This window comes from Fusarium fujikuroi, chromosome FFUJ_chr10 (assembly GCF_900079805.1).
Source record: "Fusarium fujikuroi IMI 58289 draft genome, chromosome FFUJ_chr10".
Classification (NCBI taxonomy): Eukaryota; Fungi; Ascomycota; class Sordariomycetes; order Hypocreales; family Nectriaceae; genus Fusarium; species Fusarium fujikuroi.
The window spans coordinates 20,343-38,181 of record NC_036631.1 but is presented as its reverse complement, the minus strand read 5'-3'; the positions used below and the strand labels follow the sequence as shown (position 1 = coordinate 38,181).

Here is a 17,839-nt window from a genome sequence, read left to right as displayed (position 1 = left end):
GACAGAGATGGTTCTAAGATTGAGGGATGGCATTGCTTACGAGGTTTGTCTGAGCCACTAGATAAAGAACACTGGTGGTATGCTAGGTTCGAAGACAACGTATCGCTGAAAGTAGTGACATTACCTAATATATGTAGTTTAAAACACAATCAATACCCAAAACTTGTGATAGAAAAGAACCCTTAGACTTTCGCTGTTAGCGATGTCGTGCTTTCTGTATCCCCAAAGCTTTGTCCCCTTTTTGCAGTTTTTACCTGCTCCAGCTGAAACCCCTGCTCGTTATTTCCGTCTGCAAAGCTAGACCCGTTGGCGTCGCTTTCCTCCAGAGGGCGGCACCCAGTCCTTAGACTAGCAATTACTTGCTTACACGCGGCTCGAGAGGTGTAATAGTAAATCAAGGCGTTCCAGAAGCCCTGCAGAGGGAGTACAAATGCGCTTAGATATCCCAACGACACGGATGACTTGCCGTCCACAAGAACGTACAGACGGTTCGCGCTTGCAGGAATCCAAGTGATAAGCATCGCTGTGAAAAATAGAAGGGCCGTCTTGGCATATGACATAGCTGCATCGTCACTCGGGCTGCGTCCTTTGCGATCTGATTGCTGCGATCTGATGTAGCTTTGGTCGGAAGAATTCGCTATGGGCTGCGCGGGACCGGTGTAAATATTTGCTGAATGGACAGGCTCGGGTCTCGTTGCGGTTCCAAAAGCCTGGTCGAAGCCAGTCGGTGCAGAATCTGATGTTGAAATCGTGATTTTTGTAGTCTTGGCGATGACCATAGGATTTGCATTCTGCGGGACTTGAGACGAAATGTTCCGTTCGTACGAATTTGAGAAGCTATTCAGACGTTTCTTCCATTTATAGATAGTAATCCCGGTCCGGACGTATATAGTAAAGGCGATAAAAATAATCAGCCTAGGATCGTGTCAGAACTGTTCATTGAGTACGACCAAGGAATGTGTTACCATATCAGTCCATAAGTGGCCAGCTGCCAAGCATCCCACTCCACGGTAAGCCAGCACCACAAGTTCGCATTCCCGTATGCCCGATGACCATCTTTGTTCCTTACAAATATAAAGGTGATGCCTATAATGAACGGAATCCCATAACATAGGCCAATGTGAAGTGGCTCTAATTTACGTAGCCTAACGCCGTCGAATCGATGGTAGAACGTGAGGTATACATTCGTCGCCATGGCTAGGGCCCAAAAGACATCTGCAAACATGAATCTAGCAAATGGTCAGCAAATGAGTAGTAGATTAGACCGGAAAAGAACTCGCGTCTCGATTAGAAATGCTTGCGTTTGGCACCCGACAGAATCTGGTTGATCGAGAAAGCTCTTGGACATGAGAGTAGCGACATTGCTCATCATGTTGCCAAAAGAGGCGTAAAAAAGCATCCGGCTGATTGGCTTATGAAACAGCTTCGAAGAACAGAAGGTGGCGATGATGAAGAGCGAACCAAGAAGGCTAGGTACTGAGCATGTTCGCTCTATAGCGCTAATGGCTGATGCTGCGGGTGCGGTGACCATGGTGAATAGCTAATGAATCACCGACCTCGTGAGAAGTCATTGGTGTTGACAGAAGGACGTAAAGATATTTGTAGAGCTCCGTATAAGACGGTCTTTGATAAAATAAATACGCAAGTGGAAAGGGGTACTAGGAAAGAGTGCTCCGGGGTTGGAGGAGGCAATCTTGCTTGTTTTGCATAAGATCAGCGCACCTATTGCTTTGCACGCGAGTAATGTTTCCAACGCGGCTAAACGGGTAAGAAGGCTGCAAAAAGATCTGCACATAAATCTCTACAGACAGGACTAGCACTCTGTAAATAAGAGAGCTTTAGTGCACAGATTTATTTGCGACACACCTGACAGGTCACGGTGATCTGCCACTACCCCTAACTAAATTCCTACAACAGGGTCGATCATTGTTGATCAATGTCGATCATTGTCGATCATTCATTCTGCTCCACGGACCCTCTAAATTTATGTCCAGGCCAGCTGATAAGCCAATTAAATCAGATAACAAACACGTAATAGCTTCAGACTCTTGTTTTTCAGTCCAAGGATTTACGCGCAAAGCCGGCTTATATACACTAGTACTTATAGGTAATGGAACTAATTTACAGTACTGCACTCTTCTCATTTAATTTACTATAAGCGTTTAATGTCTTTGAAAGAAAGAAATAATACTTATATTAACTAAACCAATTTATAAGTACCTCTATTATATAGCATTAGATAGGCATGTTTACCTGACTCATCCCCTAAAAGATTCTGTAAGGGCATAGTGATAATAACTACGGTAAACTATTTCCGGGGCCCTTTGCTGTAATTTCCGTGGATTTTCGTAATTCGCCTCAGGGACCGAGCGTAGGCTCTAGCATGGTCTGGGAGCAAGTCATGACAAACTAGGATCTAGCGCATATTACAAAAGGAAAACATTATGCATAATAGGCCCAGTGTGCGGGATTAATGGTCCATAAGCCCTATACCTTCCTTTTCCAATTTGGCGCCAGTAAAATAATCGCTAGAGTCAGTCCAAGCCACAGAGTAGTCCTTAATATTAAATAAATTAAACACCTATAAATCAAATAATTATAGTTAGGCACGTAGGATATATAAGCTTACATTAAGTCTTATAATAAATATAAATATAATGCCTAAAGTTATGACCTATCTAAACCTCTAAAGAAGACTAAAGCTAGTAATATCCCGGTGACGGCCAGTGTAAAGTTAAACCACTGTGCAGCTCTCAATCCGTCCAAGTATATATTCGATCCTTGTTCATTATTGATATCCCCAGCAACAGCAGTCTGTATAGCCGTCGCAATTGCCAATCCCAAAGCACGGCCGACATTGTTCACCGTTTGAAGAAGGCCACCACCAAGAGATTGATCTTCTTGCGCTAGAGACTTAGCAGTAAGCAGACTAAACACAGGCCAAACAATTTCAACGCTCATACAAAGACACATAGCAGGGAATCCCCATGCCCAATAAGTAGTAGTTGGCGGAATTGATGGTATTGCGAAGAGGAATGGAGATACAACGCTGCATGAAAGGCCAACAACAAGTACAATAAAGTAAGGAAGATTTAGTGCTGGAAACACGGCAAAGGATATGAGTACTGTCGTGATGAAATTAGAAAAGTGATAAGTACAGTTCAGCATAATAGTGTACTCACAGCCTGATATCCCGGCAGGAAGAAATCGAAGTGTCGTCTGCAACTCCCCCAGTCCTTGGTACTTCTGATAGCTTCACCAGGTTAGCTAGATGCACATGAGTGATATGATCCATACGGGATACTCACAAATATGTGACAAACACAAGAAACCCATTAAACGACGCGTAGAAACAACCGACCAGCACAAATAGTGCAGAAAACTGTTTCTTCGCGAACATGGACATACGCATCAGAGGTATACGGTCTGGGTCTATCTCCAACCGGCGCTGATAGAAGATGAAGCCCCCTAGAAGTGATACAGACACAACCAATAGCGGCGGTATCCAAGGCGTAGACCAACCGGAGACGTTTCCTTGCGCGATGGCAACAAGAAGCAATGTCAGGCTGGATGATACGAGACCTCCCCCGATCCAGTCGACATAGGGTTTCTTACTGCTCTCAGCATTCTCGGTTATCCCTCGAGGAGCGATTCTCGTTGTATGACTAGCTGTGACAAACCAGCCAGCAGCAGTTGTAAAGGCGGATGCAATAGCTGGTATCCAGAACACCCACTTCCAACCAAGAGTCGATCCTACAAAGCCACCTAGAAGGCTACCCACGACAGAACCCAATGATGCCATGGCAGACATTCGATGAAAGCCATGTTTCTAGAAGGACCTGGTGCAAAGGTCGAAGCCATAATACCAATTCCAGAGGGCATAATAGCCGCAGCTGACATTACCTGCACGGCTCTCAATACGTAGAACGGTTTTTCATAGCGAGTCCAAGGAAGAAATAGTGTTGATAAGGTAAATATGACTGATCCTGACAAGAAACCTAACCGTCGACCATATACGTCTGCTAAACGACCCCAAAGGAGCATAACGCTACCTGTGGAGATGTTATAAATTGATACAACGAGTTGTTGGCGAGAGGAGGGTATTCGCATCGCATTTCCTAGGTCAGGGAGGATGATAACGATGGACTGAGAGTTGAGAACCTGTCAATTCGTTAGTGGATGTATTTTTGGCCAGAAATGGTGCTTACGGTGAGAAGGGCCGCGATGGATATAACCGTTACTAGAAGAAAAGCTCGGATTCTTGATAGATGTGGATATTGATGGTCACCAGGACCTGAATCTTCTGGCGCTGGTGTCTGTGTCGGGCATGCATTGCTGTGGCTAACGTCTGGCGCTGGTATAGTCACTGCAAGCTCCAAGTCCGCAATGGGGGATTGTTCGATCTTCATCACCAGGCCCGGAAAACGAGTGTTTGGTGTTCAATAGCCAAGTCAAGGAAATAGCAGTAATATTTTCTTTACTGGTGAATTTTGAACTGAACATGGACGAACGGTCAGTTCCCCCGCTTTGATAACCGATGGCCAAGGATCGCATCATCAGTCCTCTCAGCACGTCAGAGCGGTCCTCATGTCACGTTATATGCACACTGTTCTTCAGGATGAGATTTTCGATTGTTGGGTGTCTGAATGTGCAGGGTGAGCCTGGCCCTGCTCTCTTCGCCATTGGCTTGGCAAGTATCTTCTAGGATGTTAGTTAGGGTTATTTGTTTTGGGTGTGAACTTTCTCTCATACATATTGACGCAATCAAAGTATTTGGCTTTTCGTGATAAACAGGGGGATGATTGCCAATATGGTTGTCCGAACAAAGCTGTGAGGTAGTTCCTGAGGCATGATCGAATCTCCGAGTAGCCCATTGAGGTGAGCGATATTGGCCCTTTGCGGTTTAATGAAGGCCAAGAGTCAGTAAATATTTCTTTTATCTTAATTACGACATTCAGAACCTTATGGCTTGCAGAAAATGCAGTAGTAGACGAGTTAGGTTGCGTGGCCAAAGGGTAGTTTCGTGGATATAAGGCAGGCCCAAGAAACCCTGAAGTAGCCTATTAAGGCCAACTTGATGCAGAAAAATAATTATCACAGCTTGATGCAAAAAGTTCACTAAAGGAACTGAACTTACTACCGAACCCTCCTTCAGGAGGGAGACCAGCTTTATAAAACTTAGTCGAGCCTATACTGGCTACACAAATCAGGTCACATTAACAGTTTTTAATAGCCGTCTCGAAATGTTCTTATAGTTGCAATCTATTCTTTAGTATCTCATAATGGCTTTAGTGTTAAGTTTAGGTTATAATACATCAGTTCGACATTTTATAGGTCACTAATGGCAACAATATAGTATAATTTCTGAGAAGATGGTGATGGTTGTTACTTTTATTAATATGGTGTATAGATGCGATACAGCGTGGTCCTTCATTAAGCAGATGATGTTGTCGTAGCTTGGCTGGGAGCAGCCGTTGCTGTTTGCGACGCAGTTGCACTGCCACTGGGCTCATCATCGTCTCCGGAACCACTACCGCCACCTTTGACAACCATGGCCTGAACAATTTGACCAGCTTTGTTAAATACAATGTTTACAAGAGCACTGAGCTCCTTGTACTCGTATGTCCTCTGCGTGAGACCATTTTGCAAAGTCTTCTCATCGCCAGTGAAGGTCATATTTTGCTTGTAGTTTCCGATAATCGAGCTGACAACATCGCTGCCCGTTTTTGTGACTTCTTGCACGATGTTTCCAAGGTTGTCAATGAGGAAATTGAGTTTCGTGTCGCCCTGGGTGATAGATCCAAGTAGACCATCCACAGCGCCGATGACGCCTTCGACAATGTCGCCGACGGAGTCGAGCAAATTGATGAGAGCCGGGTTCAGATCGAGAGAAGCCAGAGTGCGGTTGACAATCTCGACCAAATGGCCCAGGCGAACCACGAGCTCAAGTTCAGCCTCTACATCCGCAATTGTGATGTTGACTTTGTCAATGCCGACTTGGATGCCGGCGTTGATCTGAACAAGCTTCGCAATATCAGCGTTGAGGTTGATGTCTGCATGCAGATTGTCGACGTCTAGCTCAATGCGGCCAACAGAGAGTTCTGGGACTTTGAGATGAACGTCGGGAGGACCAAGTGAGGAGTTACTTGACCCTCCTCCTCCTCCAGGTGCAGATGTCGGCTGAGCCGTGCTGTCGCTGGTGGCATCCTCAGCACCAGATGGTGAAGCTGTCGGGGGAATGGCGATGCTCTCTGCAGTTGTAGCTGGGTCTGTTGAGTCTGGTGTTTGGGCAATGCCCAGACTGAAAAGATGAGCCAGAATCAAAGGCTTAAAAATGGAGAGACGCATGTTGAAGTTTGGGAGGAATCTGTTTGGAAGGAGGTGATGATGTTCGATGCGCTATCACTCGAGACAATTATGGTATGTCGAGACATTTCTTGCTCATCGTCCACCGCCAGGTCTTTGATCATTTACCCCATGGCATAAAGTGGATCTTTGTCACACGGCCCTTGGAACCAGCGCAATCTCCCATCGCATCATAAGCGTTCGGCTCTATGAGCTTATTGGGATGGTTATACCGCGGGTCTTATCCGCCCTTTGAGTTACAAGCAATAAGGAAACAGGATTTTCGGAACTGGAATGAAATTACTGATATGCTTTACGGGGTAATCGATCGAGATTGAGTTCATGCATTGACGCAGTGACAAGGGTCTGTCGGAAATACAGCCCTCTCCGGCCCAAGCAAGGCTTCTCATACGCCCATCACGGCTCCACTCGTTGTGATTTCCCCTGCATCAATGAAACCTCGGAGGCTGGAGATCAGGGCCGGAACTTTCCTACCGGAGTTGATGCTGTTTCAAGTTCGCTTACCGTTGAATCTGGGTTATCCAACCAAGTTAGATTGAGTCTTATTCCACCACTTTCAGCAGGGATACTTGGTAATTATTACAAGCTTGGTTGGGATGCTCTGTGAAGGAGGGTCGCTTGTGTTTTTTCTTCTATTCTACGACTTGCGCCCTTTCTGAAGGGCATCTCATTTTAGACTGTGCAGCTGTCTCTTTCATTCTCACACTCCTTTTACCAACAGCAAACTCAACCTCACCATGAAGCATCATTCACTATTCGGCGCTTTGGCTCTGGCCTCGTTTATAAGCTTTGCTACCGCGAAAGCTAAAGGTGACGGCTACTATGGCTATCGCCTGAACCGTCGAGGCGACGATGAGTCCGCCATATATGAGACTGAAAACACCAACAGCGGCATTGCGCCTCTCAACGAGGAACCAGACGTCTACCTCAACGCCAATGTCTCAGTGGGCGAGATCTCCATTGAGGTGCAGAACATCACAGCCAAAATCAACCTAGATGCAAAAGTCCTCAATCTACTGAACTTCAACGCTGGTGTCGATCTCGGAATTGATCGTGTCAAGCTCGGCATTTACAACGTCACAGCCAAGGTCGAGCTTGAGGCCCGTCTCGGTAATATCCTTCGTATGGTCGATGATGTTCTTGAGAGTATCGACCTGAACCCCATCATTGCAACCCTTGGAGATACTGTCAAGGACATTGTGGATGATGTTGGCGATATCGTTGGCGGAAGCAGTGGAGGCAATGAATCTGGCGAAGATGCTGAGGCGTTGGAGAAGAGAGATCTCACTGCGCGTCTTGAGAATAATATTCTCTACTCCGTCAACGACTTCTCAGGGTCGACAAACAGGAACCGCGTCTTGACACAAGATGGCTTCCTATACGATATCTACCTGAACAACAACGGAGTTGAGAGGCGTCGTAAGGAAGTTGGGTTCTACAACAAGGACATGAAGTTCACTGGCCACAATAAGACAATCACTGGTGATGAAGGGGTGGAGTACGAGCTGCAGTACACGTACGCACCGTATCATGGGCTCAGTGCTTATTGTAACATATATACCGATCAGAGTGGAAAGGTGTTGAGAACTAAGATCGTTGCTGAGGCGGAGGGTGGAGGTGCTGCGACTATTGTGAATAAGGAGGAGGAGATTTAATTATAGTCATTAGGGGTAGTATCAACATTGCTGCTATATCAAGCTCAACTATAACGCAAGTCTGCCCGTCATGTGCTTAACAAATTGTGTTTTTATAAATGCCATCATGTTGTAGGACGAGGTGTAAAGACAAGGTGAAGGTTTGGCGTGGCCAGTGTGAACGTATCCATCTTGGACTTTAAAAAGCCCTCTTTAGTCTGGCCCTGACCAAGTCTCACATCGAATGCCCTTATAATATGTGCTATAACATATCTCACTTCCATCAAACCAAGCTGCTTCCCGACACAAGAATATCGACCTTCTTAGAGTCAGCATAAGTTCAGATGGATGGCAAACTTAATATTACCGATTGAGAAGGGTGCGTAGACTGTCTTATCTTTGGTCAACTCAGGTGATGTTGTCCAACGCTCTGGGATGAACTCTGATGGTCGTGCGAAATTGCGTTCATCTAATCAACATGATCAGCTGTTTCTGTACAATGAGGCAGACGGAAAATAACCTACCTCGCTGAATTGTATGCATGGGAACCTGAACAATAGTATTGCCTGGTATGAAGGTGTCCCCTACCATCAGTCCCTGTGGGGGAGTGACTCTCTGCAAACCTGATGGGACTGGCGGGTGTAAACGAAGGGACTCGTCGATTACCGCATTCAAGTGAATGAGGTTGGAGAGTGATGTATGGTCTGCGTGTTCTCTGTCCATAAAGTACTGGTCAATCTCCTCTCTCAGCTTGATGATTTGAGAGGGATTGGTCGCCAGCTCGAAGAGAAGACCAGTCAAAGTCGCAGCGGTCGTGTCACTGTAGTCTAGTAAGTCTCAAAGCGACTCTGGTGCCCAGAAATAACACCGAGTACATACCTTCCAGCAACTGCGATTAGATAGGCTTCGGCTTCAACATTGAGCTTTGCTTGGTGTGTCTTTGGATTGCGCTCGTACTCCTCGAGGATCCAAGCAAAGACATCGGGATTATCAGGCTTCATCTACTCGTCGTCTGTGTTAGTCCAGTCACCAGGTTGCTCAGGGAAAGAGGCGTACCTTTGATCGTTCCTCAACTTGACCTGAAATCCACGCCCAGAACTGTCGGTCCTCAGAATTGACGGCGGGGATGAGTTTCAGGATGGGGATAACCCATGAAATGTGGGCAAGAGCACCAACCATCTTCATTGAGCCATGCAGCGAACTCAGGAAGTAATGATTGACACCGTCACGTAACATGTTGAAGGACTTGCCAAAAGCAAGATCACCCATAACGTCGAAGCTGTAAAAGTTCAACCAGTCCGAGGCGTTGATAGTCGTGCCTTGCATCTCATTGAGACGATCGAGTAATTGTGTAGTATACTTTGTGACGCGAGGTTCGTAGTCACGTAGTGCTTTATACTTGTTAGCTGGTGAATAGATGGGTATGCGAAAAGAGTAGCTCTTACATTTAGAGCTTAGGGCTCTATCCCAGGTCTTTCGCCTAGCGCTGTGCTCCTTGTGGTCGCGAATCATGTGTAACGAGATACGAGGGTTGAGAATGTTGTAGAACGGGCCTTTGGTGCATGGGGATTTGGCAGAGTAGATAGCATCGATCGCCTTTGGGTGTGTAATGGAGAGTTGTGTTGGTCCTAGAGGCGAAGATTTAATTTGAGATCGGAAGCTGGAGGGGGAGATACTAACCCAATCTAACGAAATCACCGTATTGGTGATGGAGTTGCTCAACCTCTTCATACAGATGCGTGTTCTTGGTAGTGAGGTAGGTCGGATAGAAGTTTGAGATTCGAGCGTAAAGTGGCCCAGGGAACTTGTTCAAGGGATGGAAGACGATGCGATAACAAAGGATGCTGGTTATAAGCCCGAGTATGTGAGCGCCTTCGAGCAAAAGGACGGATGCAGCCGAAAGATTGTTGCCATGCTGCCATCCTTTGAATTCAGCCAAGCGTAACAACCCAATAACAATGATGGGCAATGTAGCATAGGCCTGCAAGATTCGGAGCGCAAGTGTGTCCCATTCTCCCCTACGGTAGAAGAGAATGTGTAAGAGACAGCCACTGGTAAACGAGACCACAAGGGCCTCAGGGCTTTTGGGCTCAACCATCATGACGTGGTCCATGTTGATAAAACAATCTGATGAGAATAGCGATTTGAAAGGAACGTAAAAGAAGGTTGATCCGGTCAATGCATGTGAATGGGCCGTGGAGGACCATTTAAGACGAGGATATCATAACCATAGTGGTGATACAAGGGCTGGATCAGGTGAGCCAAGCCAAAGGATGTTTTGTGGCATGAATTTCGGCCTCGGTAACTTCATTCGTTACACTAAACTTGCTAAGGGGGACAAACTGAGGATCGCAACGCGGGGTCATCCAGAAGGGCATAGCAGAAAGGTTAGCGCGCTATGGGGAATAGCGGGGAATCTGGGGAAGAGTGGACTGAATGAACTGGTGAGGGTGCTCTGATATGTAAAAACGATTCGTGAGTGGTTCAATTTGTGCCGTTAACCGTGGGCCGTATAAATAGTGTCTCACTAACGTGGCTTAGACAGAGCTGCCGCATGCACCCAACAACTCGCAAGCGAGCACTAGTAATGATACGCAACCAGCTTGTTCGTTTTGGGATACTTGGTCCCAGGCCACTGATGTTTTCAGCCTCTGCTTCTGAGGAAAGGGAAGCCGTAAAAGATACTCTGAAGCTGAGTTGCAAGACATTCAGGTCGGAGTGGTTTGGCATACACAAGATTAATCTTGGTGATGGAGTAAGATTTGGATCTGATTCATTTTGTAGCTGCTTGTACAGTGTGTCTACTTGCTCTTCTTGATAAAATATGTCTTGGAGTTGCAATATCCTCGCAGCCCATCAACACCCCATTCACGTCCTAAGCCACTGTTCTTGTGACCTCCGAATGTAGCTTTAGGTTCAATAGCTAGATGCTCGTTGAACCAAACACTGCCGACATCAAGTCCATCAGCGATGCGCATCGCAAGCTCTTCATCAGCCGTCCAAACTGAACCTCCCAGGCCCATGTCGCTTGAGTTGACACGAGACAAGACCTCGTCTACCTTAGACCACTTTAGCAAAGGCACCACTGGCCCAAAGGGTTCTTCGGTGACGATCTTGCTATCATCTGGCGGGTTATCCACAACAGTAGGTTGGATGAAGTACCCTTTCTGCAGACTCTCTGACATGTCTCCGCCCTTCAAAACAGCGTAATTATTTTTTGCTATGTCATCGAGGTGCACCTTGACACGCTCAAATTGCAGTTCATTCTGGACTGGTCCCATGAAGGTGCCATCTGCAAACCCGTCGCCAACTTTGAGGTGTGATACGTGTTTGATGAAAGAGGCCTTGAAAGCGTCGTATATGTCCTGATGTACATAAATGCGCTTGACAGCAATGCAGATCTGACCGGCGTTCATAAATGCGGCCATTGCAATTTGTGAAGCGGTATTCTCTATGTCTGCATCTGCACAGATAATCGCAGCATCGTTGCCTCCCCTGTTTCATGTAAGCCGGGGTGTACTGGGCAGGGAGATGCAGGTCAACTTGGGTATACTTACAGCTCTAAAGTAACCCTGGTCAAATTCTTGCTTGCGCTCTCCATGACCCTCTTACCCGTGGCCGTGGAGCCAGTAAAGCTGATCTTATCAATGCCTGGGTGAGCTGTCAACATAGGGCCTAGATCATCGCCCCCGCTCAAGACTTGCACAACGCCAGGTGGGAAGAATCGCTGTGCAAGCTCGACTATTTTAATGCCACAATAGGGTGTAAAGGGAGAGGGCTTGACAATGATACAGTTGCCTGCCATCAGTGCCGGACCAAGCTTTCCGCACAGAAGCATGATGGGATCTTCAACAAGGAGTTAGCCCGAAGCCTGCAGACGAGACATAAGACCTACAATTCCATGGGACTATCGCAGCAACCACTCCAAGAGGCACATAACGAGTCGAGATGCGCCTCTCTGGATCGTCATCAACCTCGTCCACGGGCATATCAAGCTCACATGTCCCAGTAAGCCAGTGAACTCCACGACCGATCTCATGGTCGGCAAACATAGCCTGTAGCCAACATATGAGTTTTCCGAGGCCAACAGTCAAATGAAAGTTCAAGACTTACAGGCTTTCCCTGCTCCGCTATAAGCAGACGCGCGAATTCTGCTTTCTGTGCCAAGAGCGCATCTGCCAAGCCCTTGATATTCTCTTTTCGAACCTCAATAGGTGTCGTTTTCCAACTTTGGAATGCAGAGCGGGCTGCTTGTATAGCATCCTCAACGTCTGTTTGGGTTGACACAGGACAGTCTGGCAACGCCTCGCGTGATGAAGGGTTGACGCCATGACGTGTGGTGGCGGTACCTTTAACTTGGCCATTGATAATATTGGAAAAGGTTGAGAAATCCATGTTCTCCGGATAAGTAGTGACAGCCATTCTGGTTTGCTGTAATTGGTGGATGCGACAGTTTGAGGTGTGTCTCCTACTCAAAGAACTGCTTTTGGAAGATTAGTATCAGGCTGTTTATGTTATATGCATATCACTTCTGCCTTGAGGCTTGATATAAGTTGCCTTTACACGTGCAAAGGTTTGCCAAGGTATTTACCCCGCGTTCCATATCCATAATGAGTTAGTTGCATGCTATCACGAGGCTAGAATATTTGGGCCGGTTGGCTTGTTATTTCTGCCGAGGGTTTTTCGCATCGGCTGAAGGTAATCTTGAGGATAGAATGTTTTGCTAGCTCTATTTAGGCTAGTCATGTTGTGGGGTATTTGTTCAATAAATCATCCTGTGTACCTGCTCACAGTGATCAACATCGAATTCATGCTTAAGCATATTATTATTAACAATTATGAACACCAAGTTTATCGCAGCATACGAGCCTCAGGGCACCACGCCTGACTTGAGACTGGTAAATGGCTCTGTGCGGGCGGCCCGATCCAGTGAACTGCTTATTCGAGTTGTCGCTACTGGCATTTGTCACACTGACCTGATATTTGCCACTTGGCCTGCCAATCAAATCCCATATCCTAAAGTACTGGGACACGAAGGTCAGTTTGGAATGTTCCTTGTCATCCGTACCATGATCACTGAGGCTCGTGTTTAGGTGCTGGTGTTGTAGTGGAAGCTGGGCCTGGGGTAACCAAAGCTCGCCCAGGTGACTTTGTTCTTCTTTCCTTTCACAGCTGTCAAAATTGCCATGACTGCAAAGAAGACCATCCCTCCTTTTGCAGCAAGTTCGTCGAGATCAATTACGGTGGCGAGGATGCAACATATACAGCAGAGGGCAACGACCTGCGTGGCAACTTTTTCGGGCAATCGTCGTTTGCTGAACTGGCAGTTGTAAAGGAAACATCTGTTGTGAATGTTACCAACATCATCAAGACTGAGGAGGAGTTGAAGTTGTTCGCGCCAATGGGTTGTGGATTTCAGACTGGTGCGGCGACGGTCGAAAATGTTGCCAGAGCAAATGAGAAAGACAGAGTCGCAGTTATAGGCCTTGGTGGTGTCGGATTGGTCTCCATAATGGTAAGAAACTATGTTCGAAAGCATGAAGAACAAGCTGATATCTTCCAGACAGCAAAGATGCAGGCCTGCGAGACCATCATCGGCATTGATCGTGTACCAGAAAGACTGGATTTAGCCAAAGCTCTTGGAGCGACTCATGTGATCAACACATCCGATGAGAACATTGACATGCAAGAAGAAATAAAAAAGGTCACTGATGGGAGAGGCTCTAGCATAACGATTGACACGACAGGGAACATGGGTCTCATCAAGGCAGGTCTAGAGGCTACTTCAAACAGAGGTCAACTGATATTTATTGGAGTACCACCACTAGATGCCATGATGGATCTTCATCTGGTCACATTTATGCAGGTATGATCTGCACCCGACTCGTCATCCTTACGAAGCTAATCCAGGTCAGACCGGGAAAGTCATTCGAGGAACCATTGAAGGTGATGCCATCCCTGATGAGGTATGAGCTTAATCATCGCAGACAGCAGTCCAGGCTCTGACGTGCATAGTATCTACCCCGAATGGTACAGTGGTATCGGGAAGGCAAGCTACCAATCGATAAGCTGATCAGCCTTTACAAGGTATGTCCCTTAATTATTGGTAGGGAGTCTGTACTGACAACTTGATATAGCCAGAAGATTTTGAGACGGCTTTAATTGATATGAAAAACGGGAAAACAGTGAAGCCAGTTATTGTCTGGTAGTTGTGATTTTAATGCGCGTATTGGTTATCTTGTATCTACCATTACTGTCTCAAGTTGCAGGTATGGTTACATTTAGAGACGTAACTCAGAGGAGCAACTGGGCAGATCTCGGATGGAATGCTCAGCACAGTCAATTTTTGTCGGTCTCTCTACTGCTACGAACGCAGGAATTCATTGGTTGGAATTGACCCTCGGTAAAATCATGCGCGGTTGTCAAGTGTTGTGGATAATGTAAATCTTGTTTTGGGACATTGACTTACTTCATTAGGACATAGCGTTGGTTGACAAAACATGGCCGAGTCAGAGCGCATGGACTCTGAGTCAATTGAGTCGAGTCAACCCTGCGAATAACTGCATTCAATAGAGTAAAATGCTTCGTACCTTGACTGAAGTTTCCACTTCCCCGCGTTTTACCCCGCGTTCAGAGCTTCTTCTCTCTGTTACCATCAGTTAGTTCTGCAAGGGAGATCTTGCGTCTTCCACCTCAACTACTGGCCCAAAATCCATCATCGTCGTTATCCAAACAGTAACAGCGTCCACAATGGAGGAGGCAATGTCTCATGGCGCGAATCCTCGACGGAAGCGAGCCAGCAAAGCCTGTGTAGCTTGTCGCTCACGCAAAGTGCGATGCGACGTCACCCATAGACCGCATCAGTGCACAAATTGTGCCCTTGATAACATCCAATGTGTTGTGAAAGACAGACGCACGAAATAGTAGGTTCTCTAGGTAGCCAACATCAGCTCAAGCTAAGATGAGCAAGTCGAAAACGATCTCCTGTCGTTCTCGAAAAGCAGCAGCGGACACAATTCAGACACAGCTTACAGGCAATCTTACCAAAGGACCCAAGCTCTGCTGTGTCGGATGACATGGACACCCTAAACGATCCATGTCTAGAGCCAGGTCACTCAGTGGAATGTGGCCCTGAAAGCCCGTCTATGTGCTTCGAGGCGGTTTGGGATGAACCTGAGATAAGTTTCCCTGCCGAACGATTCATTCAAGGTCCAACCGAAAGTCGTGACAAAGAATCTGAAATCTTTGACATGGTTCTCAACCAGCGCAAAGATTCTGACTTCACAGTTGTCTCAGACAGCTCTCGGCTACATCAAACAGAGTCAAAGCCAGCCCCAAACTTCGATGCAACGATGTCTGGCCAATCGCATATTATATACTCATACTACTCTTTCCTTGACCTCGATATCTCTGGTTTATTACCCGATGATATAAACTACCTCGAAGGCCAAGGCTGTTTTCGTGTCCCTACTCCGGAAGCCTTGGATGAGTTTGTTCAAGAGTACTTTTTGCATGTTCACCCGGCGCTTCCATTGCTGGATGAAGCCTGGTTCTGGACCATCTATTCGAGGCCTGCACGCGGCAGATCAAATCTCTCCCTTTTTGTCTTCCAAGCCATGCTATTCACTGCATGTAGTGTATGTTACAAGCTTTTGGTACATCTTGAGACAGAATTTGCTGACTTTGCAGTTTCTACCATTTTCAACCCTGAAAAGTCTTGGATTTGCTTCAGTACATAACGCACGGAACACATACTACCGTCGCAGTAAGGTAGGTTCAATATGCTCGGCGAGTCGTGCTGGTAGGTAAATCATGACTGACCTGAATTGCAGCTCTTGTTTGATCTTTGCAGTGAGAGGAACCTTGTGTCCAGTACGCAGGGGGCACTATTGCTATCCTACAATGGAACAATGAAGGATCAGAAACGTACCAATTCAATCTGGCTCTCAACTGCAATCCACTTGGCTCAAGCCGCAGGTGCGGATCAATTCCATACCAGCCTAAACCCGAGTTTGACTTCGGTAAATGAGCTGAAACGACTTTGGTGGTGCTGTATAGTACGGGACCGAATACTTCCTCTTGGGATGCGACGACAACTACACATTACATCACTTGATGTGGCTCACACCAACTACTTGCCTACCGAGAAAGACTTTTGGCGAGAGATTGACGGGTCCCAGGTCTACGCACCACAAACTAAACGAACGCTAGTCCGGTTATTCATCACGCTGTGTGAGCTGACTGTTCCACTCACTGATGTCATCAAGATCGTTTATCCTACAGGCCGCTTGACTGATATTCATTCACCAGTGGTTCATGATGCCCAAAAGGGACGGGAATCACTGCAGTCGTGCGAGGCTGGCTTGGAAGCTTGGTTCGAAAGGGCAACCATCCAGTTTCCAACGCCTGCTGGTATCATCACTCGTGAGGGGTCTCTTGTGCTATACACAAACTTACTCTACATATACTACTAGTAAGTATCACCGCTCGAGTCCAGTCATTTATTTAGCTTCTGACTGTCCAAAAGCGCTGCCTGCTTCGCCCTTTATCAGCACAAGGCCTTTATCATCAGTCAGGAACAGACCAAAGCGACTTCGGACCTGCAACAGACTAAGAGCAAAATCGAAGATGCTGCCCTTGGCATCACTGAGAATCTCAAAGAGCTTATCCAACTGAGGTTAGAAAGGTTCTTGCCAATCAGCATGTGAGTTGATATCTGATTCGTTATTTGCTATTGCTGATGATCTGTTTCTAGTGCTGCATATATCGCTGTTCCTCTAGTGCTACACATCCTTGATGTTAGACTTGCAAAGAGGCCACTACAGATAGCCCAGAAGCAAGGAAAGCTCAATGTTTATGTCGAAACCATGAAGACTATGCAGAAACTCTATGATGGAGTTGATGATGTTTGGACCTTCATCAGAACAGCTATGGATTATGCCACGATACAGGACGCAGAGAATGAGACAAGCTCACCTAATGGTTCCTGCATTGACGCTGTCGGATGTCTGGGATCGAAATCCCAATTGACCAAAGGCAACGATTATGCCAACGACTGGGGTAATGTCCTCGTCATGGAACCTATTTTATACTTCCGGCTTTCTCGAACTATCGACCACTCGTTAGCTCTCGGGCGATACTCTGAGGACTCTACCCTTGGTCACGCTGCACCTCATACGCGTCTACCTTCTCCTAGGCTCTTGACCATCGACATAGGTTCCCCTGAGCAAACTGTCGATGACACCGCTTGCGAGCACTACAAGGCGCCAAGAGCGGATGCTAAATCACCCGAGGTTAGCCAAGATCAGTTTTCACTAGGACCTCAGATGCTGGATGATATGCATGAGTTTGTTCATTATGACTTTGGAATGGATGATATGCAGGCTCCGATAGACTTTAACAGGTCTGAGCGACAGGCTGGAGAAACTGATGTCTTGATTCTGTAGTTAAACTTAATCTAATACTCCGTACTCTTGGCTTCTTTCTATAAATAGCTTATATCCTTGTAATCTTTAAGCACTATCACCGGTTCAGGAAAGATCTCGAAGCTTCATTTTGTTCTAGGTTACCTGATTTGTCTGAAAGTGCCAATGTGGATAAGATAAAGTCGGCTAACCTCCCTAAAATGGATTCGTTCCAGCACTGCTGTGTGCCATACAGGGTAGGATGTCAATACCTCGAATGAATATAAGAGCATGCATGTGATGCCAGACTTCGCAAATAAGTTACTATTCCTTTATACCTGAATTTAGAAGATGAAATATCTTTTGTTTCTATTATGTACTATTTCCTCCTTGACAACCTTTGCGTTTGAGACACCAAACCAGTATGCGACGCCC

The 17,839-nt window shown here is 46.5% G+C and overlaps 8 protein-coding genes; 3 read left to right on the top strand and 5 right to left on the bottom strand.

The window, feature by feature from the left end:
• Positions 1-182: 182 nt before the first annotated feature.
• FFUJ_10216 (related to G protein coupled receptor like protein) lies at positions 183-1,531 on the bottom strand (the record flags this gene model as incomplete). XM_023568972.1 has 3 exons in its annotated part: positions 183-915; positions 966-1,229; positions 1,311-1,531. 3 exons carry the CDS (start codon positions 1,529-1,531, stop codon positions 183-185), a joined length of 1,218 nt encoding a protein of 405 aa, XP_023436252.1.
• Positions 1,532-2,667: 1,136 nt separating this feature from the next.
• Positions 2,668-3,802, bottom strand: FFUJ_10215 (related to aminotriazole resistance protein; the record flags this gene model as incomplete). XM_023568971.1 has 3 exons in its annotated part: positions 2,668-3,125; positions 3,183-3,253; positions 3,309-3,802. 3 exons carry the CDS (start codon positions 3,800-3,802, stop codon positions 2,668-2,670), a joined length of 1,023 nt encoding a protein of 340 aa, XP_023436251.1.
• Positions 3,803-5,433: 1,631 nt separating this feature from the next.
• On the bottom strand, positions 5,434-6,348 carry FFUJ_10214 (uncharacterized protein; the record flags this gene model as incomplete). The annotated part of the gene is made up of 1 exon (XM_023568970.1): positions 5,434-6,348. One exon carries the CDS (start codon positions 6,346-6,348, stop codon positions 5,434-5,436), a length of 915 nt encoding a protein of 304 aa, XP_023436250.1.
• Positions 6,349-7,103: 755 nt separating this feature from the next.
• FFUJ_10213 (uncharacterized protein) lies at positions 7,104-8,021 on the top strand (the record flags this gene model as incomplete). Its single annotated transcript, XM_023568969.1, has 1 exon — positions 7,104-8,021. One exon carries the CDS (start codon positions 7,104-7,106, stop codon positions 8,019-8,021), a length of 918 nt encoding a protein of 305 aa, XP_023436249.1.
• A 104-nt stretch (positions 8,022-8,125) lies between these two features.
• FFUJ_10212 (related to pisatin demethylase cytochrome P450) lies at positions 8,126-10,113 on the bottom strand (the record flags this gene model as incomplete). XM_023568968.1 has 7 exons in its annotated part: positions 8,126-8,319; positions 8,368-8,469; positions 8,525-8,820; positions 8,880-9,001; positions 9,057-9,391; positions 9,446-9,628; positions 9,681-10,113. The coding sequence occupies 7 exons, from the start codon at positions 10,111-10,113 to the stop codon at positions 8,126-8,128; spliced, it is 1,665 nt and encodes a 554-aa protein (XP_023436248.1).
• Positions 10,114-10,801: 688 nt separating this feature from the next.
• On the bottom strand, positions 10,802-12,422 carry FFUJ_10211 (related to aldehyde dehydrogenase (NAD+), mitochondrial; the record flags this gene model as incomplete). XM_023568967.1 has 4 exons in its annotated part: positions 10,802-11,495; positions 11,558-11,846; positions 11,896-12,055; positions 12,114-12,422. The coding sequence occupies 4 exons, from the start codon at positions 12,420-12,422 to the stop codon at positions 10,802-10,804; spliced, it is 1,452 nt and encodes a 483-aa protein (XP_023436247.1).
• Positions 12,423-12,838: 416 nt separating this feature from the next.
• Positions 12,839-14,209, top strand: FFUJ_10210 (related to zinc-containing long-chain alcohol dehydrogenase; the record flags this gene model as incomplete). XM_023568966.1 has 6 exons in its annotated part: positions 12,839-13,037; positions 13,094-13,515; positions 13,564-13,866; positions 13,916-13,966; positions 14,016-14,087; positions 14,138-14,209. 6 exons carry the CDS (start codon positions 12,839-12,841, stop codon positions 14,207-14,209), a joined length of 1,119 nt encoding a protein of 372 aa, XP_023436246.1.
• Positions 14,210-14,750: 541 nt separating this feature from the next.
• FFUJ_10209 (related to cutinase transcription factor 1 beta) lies at positions 14,751-17,446 on the top strand (the record flags this gene model as incomplete). XM_023568965.1 has 6 exons in its annotated part: positions 14,751-14,923; positions 14,971-15,637; positions 15,690-15,770; positions 15,833-16,473; positions 16,528-16,704; positions 16,756-17,446. 6 exons carry the CDS (start codon positions 14,751-14,753, stop codon positions 17,444-17,446), a joined length of 2,430 nt encoding a protein of 809 aa, XP_023436245.1.
• Positions 17,447-17,839: the final 393 nt, after the last annotated feature.